Source organism: Oratosquilla oratoria, chromosome 16, assembly GCF_046742065.1.
Source record: "Oratosquilla oratoria isolate Oo_2021 chromosome 16, ASM4674206v1, whole genome shotgun sequence".
NCBI classification, from domain to species: domain Eukaryota; kingdom Metazoa; phylum Arthropoda; class Malacostraca; order Stomatopoda; family Squillidae; genus Oratosquilla; species Oratosquilla oratoria.
This window is the reverse complement of record NC_134792.1, coordinates 37,849,901-37,860,613: the sequence shown is the minus strand read 5'-3', so window position 1 is coordinate 37,860,613 and position 10,713 is coordinate 37,849,901. Positions and strand designations below refer to the sequence as shown.

The following is a 10,713-nucleotide window of genomic DNA, read 5'->3' as shown; positions in this document are numbered from 1 at the left end:
GGAGTAGCGTGATTGAGAAATTCGTAATTTAGTTAGCACAAAAATCTCACCAAGCGATAAAAATGATATAATCTGTAGAACTCGTCGTTGTATCCAAGATGGTTGATGTTCAATTTATGAAAAAATAGGATCGTGAGCAAAGCTGTTCGGTCTAGTAAAGTAACAGAACAGAAAGCAAACTTTCCAAGTTTCTCACATTTTCCCATGTGTATATTATCATATTGTAATTTTGTGGCTAGGGATATGTAACCGAGGAGAAAGAAATGTCTAAGTAAACTGGTAGGTTTATACAAGGCGAAACTACGGGCATCGACAGATGTCAAGGTCACACGCGACGAGAGGCTGAGGCGCGTATATATAGTGAGCTGACGAGCAGAGCAGTACACATTCGCGTCCACCTCTCTACCAGCAACATGAAGTTCGTGAGTAGATATATAGAATCAATAATATTTTCAATAGGTATTTTTGAAGCTGTATCCTAAAGTCGATTTAAAAACCATTACATGAACATTTTCATTTTTGTTTGTGTGAAATTATATTTCGTAGATGTCAGTCAAAAAAAAAAAAAAAAAAAAGTTCGTTAAGAAATAAAACAAAACAAAATTCTCCTCCAGGTTATCTTCTTCGGCCTCGTGGCCTCCGCTGTCGCCGCTTCCTTGAATCCTGTTCAAGTCGTCGTTGACGACCGCGTGGCCCCCGACGCAGGAGCCTACAGCCTTAACCTGCAACTGGACAACGGAGCCTCCGTTTTGGAAACTGGCTCAGCTGGAGTCGCGGGCCAGACCAACGTCCAGGGAAGCCACAGGTGAGGGCTGGATTATGGTGCAATGTTCCGTGTTGAGAACGTTTGGTTCCATTTATTTTCATTGGGTGGGGACTCCTAACTTTTTGGGATATATAGATTATGTACACGTTTACATGTACACACACACAATCACACACACATAATCACACACACATAATCACACACACACACACACACACACACACACACACACACACACACACACACACACACACACACACACACACACACACACACACACACACACACACACACACACACACACACACACACACACACACACACACACACTCGTACTCAAATATGTGTGAATGTATATATACAAATATATATATATGTATATATATATATATACATATATATATATACATATATATATATATATATACAATGTGTGTGTGTGTGTGTGTGTGTGCACGCGTACATATGTGTGTATATATGATGGTATCTATATATTCATGGGCATGGAAACGTATACATGTGCATATGTATACTTTTATGTCATGCATTTGATTATACGTGTTTGTTGGGAAGAGTGCCTCTTGGTTAATACCTATGTGCAAATACATTTCTTTAGACAGAGGAAAGAGTACGTGGTTATTTGGAAATTTACCAGGGATAGACGTTAGTTATGAAGGATTATAGCTTAGGATTTGCCCATGCAGAGGAAACAGATATAAGGTTCCCTTCTTTGACAACAGCTTCGTGGGTGATGATGGTATCACCTACACAGTCGAGTTTATCGCCAATGAGAACGGCTTCCAGCCCCAGGGTGCTCATCTCCCATTGGCACCCCCAGCACCTGCTCACGTTGCCGATCTCCTCCGTATCGCCGCAGAGCAGAGAGCTGCCGGAATCACTTTCGAATAGACTACTTCTGTCACTCTTTTTCACCGATTCACCGAAATCTTGAAAAATATTTCCTATAGTGTCCCTCTCAGCACCACAAAGTGTGGAGATGGACCTAGTAACATTCATCTCAATCAACATTCATCATAAATCATTGTTTTTTCATGCAATAATAAATATCAGATGATTAGATATTTTGCTAGTTATTTACCCTAAATGCAACGTTTAGTTTGATCGAATGAATATTCTGTTGTATTTTGATAAAAAAGAAAAAAATGGCACTGATACTGAATTATGAAAAAGAAAAATACTACATTAACATAATGTTCTTTATATTTTTAAGTGTATTCTGTTGAAAGACCCGTGGAGTTTCATGTTTACACAGGTCTTTAACAACTTTTTTTGCAAGATATGACACGCGCAAGATATGTTTGGTGAAGTATGTATGTACCCCATGAGAAAGTGTGACTATATAAAGCTTGAATTTCGGTTCGGAAGCGATTTGGAGCCACACAACCTGCATTATGCCAACCCACTATAATCTATGGCTACCTCTCATATGAGGGGTAAAGCCTTTGGTATATGTATGTACTATAATCGTCTTTAGCATCTGTCTTTTTTATCTTCACTCTACCTATCCTTTTCCCTATTTCAAGAATACTAATGAGGAGAAAAAAAAGAAAAGAAAAAAAGAGAAAAACAGAATGAAGAAAAGGTGAGAAGGAAAATATTATCTGCAGATTTCTCCGACTCCAAAGTGCACATTACTTCCCATATTTATTCCTCATGGCTGTAGAACAGTCAATAAGGACCACCACTTTCCACGACACCAATTAATCAAACAGAAACAATCTAGTATATAACATCACATACACACACCCAGATCATTCAGGCTCTAACATCGTTTCATTTTCCTATAGATTTCTTTTCCTCTCCTACAAAAACCGATCCCATGCAAGCGGGTGGTCTGTCTATTCAGCCAGAAGATGATCATAAGCGAGGACCGAAACGCTGCAGTAATCTACGGAAACCTACTCGGCAGAGTGTAGTGTTCTGTAGCCAACACATAGTTTTGTCCTATACTTGGCGGTCACGAGTCTTAAAGGGGAAACTAAAATGTAGGTGTCACCAATGTTGGCTCCACTACTAGTCGCCCTTGTTGGAAGCGGCCGCCTGAAACGAATGGTAGGGAGAAAGTATGGAAAGTTTTTCACAAAGGAGAGTCAGAAGACACCTTTGAATTTGCCGTGGTATGATTCTCTTGGGCACATTTGGAATGAGCACTTCCCAACTCTGTGCCCACGGCACACACACACACACACGCACAGACACACACAACACACACACATACACATACAGGGACACACACACACACACACACACACACACACACACACACACACACACACACACACACACACACACACACACACACACACACACACACACACACACACACACACACACACACACACACACACACACACACACACACACACACACACACACACACACACACACACACACACACACACACACACACACACACACAGGTATGTAAACCTGGATTTTAGTAACGATACATGACATATTGGGCTCTCATGCAAGCATAAATCTGTCATCAATAAAATCATGAAGAAGTTTTTTGAGTTGTGCTCAATTCAAACAATATTATCCTTATTTTTTATTTTCTTTCTTAAAGATGTGTGTGTTTGTGTGTGCCTGATTACAGGCAAATGCATATGTGCTTGCGCATAAGACTTTGTGATGCGTCTAGTGCGTGAATGTTGGTGCTAAGTGCTTGCATGTCTTCTTCAGCTCTCGCAGCTGGCTAGCAAAAATGCGAAAAGGAAGCCGAGTGTATAAGTTTTCCTTGCCAATACATAGCCTCTCCAATGTCTAGACTTCTGGCATGCCTCCTCGTGACCACACAGGGAAACTGGGTGTCTTGTGGTCCCAGGCTAAATGTCAGAGGATCTCGGAGCAGCAGGGAGCCCCAGAGGTAGTGTGTTATGGTTATGGCCCACCGACATGTGGACACGCTCTGACACACTACTAATCCCTGTTCCACTGCCTTGTGGGTAAGCCTTCTGAGACAAAGGCTTCGAGTGTGTCCACGAGGAAAAGCTTGCTTTGGGAAAGTCACTGAGGCAGGAGTTGAGATATAGTCCTTGCACAACACTCCGGCATTCTCCCGCAGCAGGAGCATCGGGCAAGACGTCGGGGATGCTCCTTACCATCTGTCAAGTGTGAAAGGACAGGTCCGGCCCAAGAATATCTCTCACATAAATATCATCCTCAGAGCTTGCATCATGTTCCCTTCATCTTTCATGAACTATTTAGTACTCCATACATTTCCTTTCTAAAGAAAAAAACGAACTACTGCTTACAGATTTTCGCACTGTTTATTTGATACTTTTCCAACTAATCAAATGTTCACTTATTTTATCTAACTTTTATACATTTCAGATTATATCATTTGTAATGTCTTGTATCTAATGGGTAAATAAATATTTGACTATAATGAACACGGTGGCAATTCATCATTTCCCCCTCTATGAAAATTACACTTCACTACATATTTCCTATCAAGAGGACAATATCAAATAAAAGCTATATCTAAATTATCTTTAAACTAGTTTGTCTCGGATAATTTCGCACTCTACCCTCTTTTAGACAAACATTAAACACCCTCGCCATCCAGTCCACCATCATTGTACCTTTCTTTTTAGATACTTTGTATGACACCCATCTAACCCAGATGCCTTACCTGCTCTCATCACTTTAATAACTGCTTTCACCTTATCTTTCCTTATTTCTCCTCCATTTTTCTCACTCATCACTGTCATTTTCTTAGCGCTTTTCACTGCAACTACCTTTCTCTCCCTATCCTCCTTCACATGTAGCAACTCTATGAAATACTTTCCCTATGTTTCTCTTACTGCCCTCTCTTCCATCATCATCTCTCCACCTGCACCTTATTCCTCCTTATAAGTAATTAAGCAAGCATAGTAATATTACGATTTGCAAGCTATGGTGTGTTTGCATATGTGCATGTATGTGTGAGCATGTGTGTGTGTGTGTGTGTGTGTGTGTGTGTGTGTGTGTGTGTGTGTGTGTGTGTGTGTGTGTGTGTGTGTGTGTGTGTGTGTGTGTGTGTGTGTGTGTGTGTGTGTGTGTGTGTGTGTGTGTATGTTTGTGTGAGTCAAAGCAACCACAATTACCCAAAGCCATATGAATATACTAGAGCTCGTCTAAAATACAAAACATTAAAACATTTGGCGGACCTAAACGACGGGTTCAAAGAAACCCAGTTCTTACTCCAAATAAGAAAAGATGTTTCTTAACTCGATAAGACAAAATCCAAGAATGACAAAATTTATCTTCTGTGTCCTATTACAATATTTTCTGTCGTATTGTTATCTTTATGACGTTTTAGTCCTCGAAAGTTAAAGTTGTACTCCTGTGATTTTGCAGAATTTACTTATTTCTTTGATAAGAAATGTACTCAGATTTTTTTCGTTCCTAAAGATATATTTCATTCAAGTCATATCCAGTATGAATTGCTTTATATTATTCAGTTGTGATAGACGTTTGATAAATCTATTGAAAATTTAGGAAGCACATAGTCATTTTTTTTTTATTCAGATCCAAACTAGTCCATTACAATGCTGTTTTGCACTCGGGTCTGCTGACGACGACATCCCTCAAATTAACTTCTTAAGCGTCTTTCAGGTGTTTACTACATTTTTCTTGAGATATCTAAAACTTAACAACTGGAGTGATCAAAAAAGGAAATGTTCGACGTGAAAAATAGATAAAAATGTCAATGTTCATAATTTATTTCTTTTTGTGCATTGATATTGATATTGATATTGATGTAGGTCAATTAATAAAAAGGAAAATAAAAGTGATCTTGATATAAACATATTGTAGTTTACTAATTTATTTATAATGAATTTTACGTACCTTTGAGAGATATAGTCATAGTATTAATCTATACTAATACAATGGCCTTACGAAAGTACAGTTTCTCGATATATCAAATTTAACGTCATTCCACGCGCTGGTGGTGTAATTGGAAGCATGCTGATCTCGCATTAGCTTAATTGTGGTTTCGAATATCTCATTCCTTTTCTACTCCTAGCAGTGACTGTTACATGCCCTAGTCAAAGTGCATAGGGTAAAATGGCGTCTTCAGCCTCAGGCTCCTCACCCTCATCACACGATGGAAGAAACTCCTACTGTGGAATAGTTTACTCCAGATAGAGTGTAACTGAGAAAATCGCAAAGTTTTCAGCAGGAAAACTCCCACTGAGCAATAAATACAACAAAATCTTTAACCCCACCACTGTACTTAAGGTCGTTGATAATCATTTCATGAAATGAGTATTAATGTAACTTTATTACCATTGAGAAATCTATTCGAATTAGCACAACGGTCGAGTAGAATGCAAAAATTGCTTCTTAACTTCACTTATTCCTTAAAGTCGACATCAATATCATGTAATTCGGTGATTGGGAATATGAAACTCAGGAGGAAAAGTATCAAAGTAAACCGGTAGGTTTATACCAGGACAAGCTCCGGTCATCGATAGATGTCAGGGTCACCCGCTCCGAGAGGCCGAGGCGCATATATATATAGTGAGATGACGGGGATAGCAGTGCACATTCGCGTCTACCTCTCATCTAGCAGCATGAAGTTCGTGAGTACCTGTATGAAATCAGTTAGATCTTTATAAGGTGCTATTGCAGCTGCATCCTAAATTTGTATTAACGGTTACCACGGGAACATCTATGATTTCGTTTCATGTGTGAAATGATATATCGCATATGTCAGTCGTTAAAAGAGAATGAGGCCAAAGTTCGTGAATAAACTAGAAAATGTTTCTCCTTCTCCAGGTTATTTTCTTTGGGCTGGTGGCCTCCGCTGTCGCCGCTTCCTTGAATCCAATTCAAGTCGTCGTTGACGACCGCGTGGCCCCCGACGCAGGAGCCTACAGCCTTAACCTGCAACTGGACAACGGAGCCTCCGTTTTGGAAACTGGCTCAGCTGGAGTCGCGGGCCAGACTAATGTCCAGGGAAGCCACAGGTGAGGACTGGATTATGGTGTAATGTTCCGTGTCGTGAACGTTTTTTTCGATTTATTTCCACTGGGTGTGGACTGTTAACCTCTGGGATATATATTTACACATATATAGTACACATACACATACATACACATACACAAACACACAAACACACACACTCTCTCTCTCTCTCTCTCTCTCTCTCTCTCACACACACACACACACACACACACACACACACACACACACACACACACACACACACACACACACACACACACACACACACACACACACACACACACACACACACACACACACACACACACACACACACACACACACACACAATAAAGTGACTATATATATATATATATATATATATATATATATATATATATATATATATATATATTATATTATATATATATACTATATATATATATACTATATATATATACACACATACATACATACACACATACATACATACATACATACATACATACACACATACATATAGTGATAATTATATATTCATGTGCAGGGGAGTTTTCCAGCATCTTTTTTTTATATACATTTTTATTGTCATGCATTCGGTTTTATGTGTGTGGGAGGTAACATCTACGTGAAAATGCGTGTCTGGAAGGCGGTAAGGATGGAGCAAGTGCTTATCTGAAAAATTTGCCAGGATAGACGTTATATATGAGGGATTAGCGTTAGCTCAGTATTTGCCCGTGCAGAGGAAATAGATATAATATATCCCTTTTTTCGACAACAGCTTCGTGGGTGATGATGGTATCACCTACACCGTAGAGTACATCGCCAATGAGGCCGGCTTCCAGGCCCAAGGTGCTCATCTCCCAGTGGCGCCCCCAGCACCTGCTCACGTTGCTGATCTTCTCCGTATCGCCGCGGAGCAGAGAGCTGCCGGAATCACCTTCGAATAGACTCCATCTGTCACTAACTCTCACCGATTCATCATGATCTTTAAAAATGTCTTCCATAGCGTCTCTCAGCACCTCAAATTTTGGAGGTGGACTTTATTAAGTAACATTCATCATCATAAAACATTCATTGTCAACGGTTGATTTTTCATTCAATAATAAACATCAAATGACCAGATTCTTTGCAAGCTATTTATCCTAGCCCCATCGTTATCAGTATTGTTTGATGGATTTAAAACCCTGTTGTACTATGGTATAATAGAAAATGAGAAATATTAATATGATTGTCAAAGTCCGTTGCCCGTGGTATGTGGAACGAGGTACAGAAGGAATAAGGAATCTACATGGTACTGATGTCCGTTTAATAAGGAGCCCTCGGGCCTGTCGTTGGTTCTCCTACAGACTATGGTATCTGTATTTTACATTCGTGAATCAAGAAGTTGCATTGATAATCAATAAGTACATTGAAAATCGTTCCATTTCACCAATAATTCGAATACATTTAATCAACAATTCGTTTATACCATGACTCTGTACTCTACACAACTGACTCACTGACATAATTAAACAAACCATGAGGGGGCGTCCTAGGATGAGATGATGGATGGGGTGAAAGGGGCATTACAAAAGAGGGGAATGTCTGTTGAGGAAGGACGGGAGAGGACAGAAAATAGAGGTGAATGGAGAAGGGTTGTGTATAGATAATGCTATGATACATGAGGGCGAGTGGGTGGGGAATGAGGGGTGAGGGAGTATGTGTGAGAAATAAATTGACGCAGTTCGAAGGTATTTTTCCCGTCTTCTCCTATTCTGCATGAGAGGACAGAGAGGGTGGGTCTGTGGATGTGCTGTGTCTTGTGACACTCCTTCTGACCCAGGGCAGTGGACAGGATGCAGGGATGACCCGTCAACCAGGAGGTGTCAAGATAAGAGGGAGGGAGGAGGTGGAGGGGAGTGGAATATATATGAAATGGAATGGGTGGGAGTGGTTTCTATGCCTTTTTCTTTTTGGCTACTCCCGTGTAAGGGGAAAAAGCCTTTAGTATATGTATGTATATGTGTGATTATTTCGCCGCCAGGGCTTCACCATAAATCCGCTCCTTACTATTTCCATCCATACATGGTCTGACAAACAAAATATACGATATTAATAATGTGACTTCTACATTTGACTTCTTACTGCATGTTCAAACATATTGCAGAAATATTCTCACTTAATGCTCACCAAAAGGGGTTCCCTTGGCTACTTGCTCAACACACGCCTTCTCCACATGAAAGACAGTCACTAAAGGGAACGCTTAGAAGTGGTCTAATACCAACGTTATCTACGTCATCATTCATTGTATTCAGAGGGTAGCAATTTCATCACTCTATGATAACCCATACATGTCTTCTTCGGCTCACAGTTTAACAATACACAATATCTTATTGGCTTAAATACAATATACCGTCACCATACAGTAATACTTTCTATAACACTCGTACTACATAACACACATTAGCACTATTTTCTATCGCGGAACAATACAACGGGAGCGTAGATTAATGAATTATATTTCTTCATAACAATACCATTATCTTCTAGCATACTTTCACAACACAATTATATTATACATAATTGAACCAATGCAATGATTCAATTCCAAACATGTAACACTTCCAATATTATATTCATATATCGTGAAGTACATACTTAAATCATGATATACGCCGTGAGTTGCAGTTAGCTTGAATCATGTAATTTAATGTATAACAGACCAATTCAATATGGCTCAATTCCAGATATCAGGTAATTGGTATTCACAATTATATTGAATTATTGAAAAGGTATTCCATTACCACATATAATTTTTATCTGTATGTGTATTTTGCCGAAACAACAAGGGAGTTTTATACGTGCACGTAATATCCTTATTTACCTTAATAAATCTTCTTGAAAGAACGCGAGAGGAGATAACACTACAGTAAGACTGAACCTGATAAGGAGCATGATATTGATTCATTGAAGTATATGTAGCCTATGGGAAAGTGTGAACATATAATGCTTAAATTTCAGTTACCTGTCAATATGGAGGAAGAGATAAAATTTGCATTATACTAGAGAGAGAAGTATTGGAAAAAAGGCGGTTAGTTGTAGTCTAAAGCGTCCCCTTTGTTCCATGCCGTATGAATATATTCCATTTTGTCTAAACTCTAAATCATTAAGCTACTGTTTGATAACGACTTTGTTACATTGAAGCAGCGATTGCGTTTTTAGATCATATTTCAATATTCTCTTTGGTATTCATATGTCTGTTCAGTTCATTAAATCCAAATAGAGATTTCTGTAGTTATGTTGTAGTGACCTCATTTCTTTTTTTATATAGAAAATGTACACGGTAAGTTCACTTTTAATCCCAAAACCTTCACCAGGATCCTCGCTATAGCTGGCGATTAGGTCTGACTTTCATCCGGTTTCTCATGGAATTTCTTAAAGCGGGACAGGAAATCTATAAGTGTGTTAATACAATAATGTATTTTAGTTACTGCTATATTTATATTATAACTCAGATGCTGAGGTAAGTAGGAAACTTGCGATTCAAGGTGCTTAGTAGTAAAACAATTTACCTTTGACCTAGTGTTTGCAATGACAAGTAAAGTAGCTTTCAGAAGGAGCCTCTTCGGTCGACTTTAGTTTCATGTAGTATGATAAAACCCAACACACCACAGGAGTCTTATTACTATAATTTTTGAGGAAAATATATACGAGTAAATCTTCTGATAAAATACACTTAGGTAAAGAATAGATAAAGGTCAGCGCTAGTAACGTAGGGTTGTGCCAAATAGGGGTATAGTAATCGACAAGGATCAGTGTCGTCCGTTACCGTTACATGAGACGAAGTACAGTGTCAATAGAAAGCAGTCAGACCAATGCAGTCTACACTCACATCCACCGCTTTTATAAAAATATGAATTTTGTAAGGGCTTTACCGGAATATATCAAAATTTCATTAGATATATATTAAAAACATTTTTAATTTGTGTATTTATGATCATTAATAC

General features: G+C 38.9%; 3 protein-coding genes across 3 annotated transcripts in view; all 3 read left to right on the top strand.

Annotated features, from left to right (window-relative positions):
• The first annotated feature begins 413 nt into the window (after positions 1-413).
• LOC143033655 (cuticle protein AM1159-like) lies at positions 414-1,675 on the top strand. Its single transcript, XM_076199145.1, has 3 exons — positions 414-422; positions 615-805; positions 1,471-1,675. Exons 1-3 carry the CDS (start codon positions 414-416, stop codon positions 1,673-1,675), a joined length of 405 nt encoding a protein of 134 aa, XP_076055260.1.
• Positions 1,676-6,303: 4,628 nt separating this feature from the next.
• LOC143033654 (cuticle protein AM1159-like) lies at positions 6,304-7,674 on the top strand. Its single transcript, XM_076199144.1, has 3 exons — positions 6,304-6,360; positions 6,557-6,747; positions 7,506-7,674. Exons 1-3 carry the CDS (start codon positions 6,304-6,306, stop codon positions 7,672-7,674), a joined length of 417 nt encoding a protein of 138 aa, XP_076055259.1.
• Positions 7,675-9,438: 1,764 nt separating this feature from the next.
• The window catches only part of LOC143033652 (cuticle protein AM1159-like), an 8,964-nt gene continuing 7,689 nt past the window's right edge, over positions 9,439-10,713 (top strand). The window contains exons 1-2 of the mRNA XM_076199143.1: positions 9,439-9,460; positions 10,222-10,229. Of these exons, the coding sequence (XP_076055258.1) occupies positions 9,439-9,460; positions 10,222-10,229 (30 nt within the window). The remainder of the gene's footprint in view (positions 9,461-10,221; positions 10,230-10,713) is intronic.

Bases quoted from the DNA above. Each gene is read 5' to 3' on its own strand.
- LOC143033655 (XM_076199145.1), top strand. The intron at 806-1,470 runs GTGAGGGCTGGA...TTGCCCATGCAG, and splicing joins AACGTCCAGGGAAGCCACAG to AGGAAACAGATATAAGGTTC.
- LOC143033654 (XM_076199144.1), top strand. From the start codon at position 6,304: ATGACGGGGATAGCAGTGCACATTCGCGTCTACCTCTCATCTAGCAGC. The intron at 6,361-6,556 runs GTGAGTACCTGT...CTCCTTCTCCAG, and splicing joins CATCTAGCAGCATGAAGTTC to GTTATTTTCTTTGGGCTGGT. The intron at 6,748-7,505 runs GTGAGGACTGGA...TTTCGACAACAG, and splicing joins AATGTCCAGGGAAGCCACAG to CTTCGTGGGTGATGATGGTA.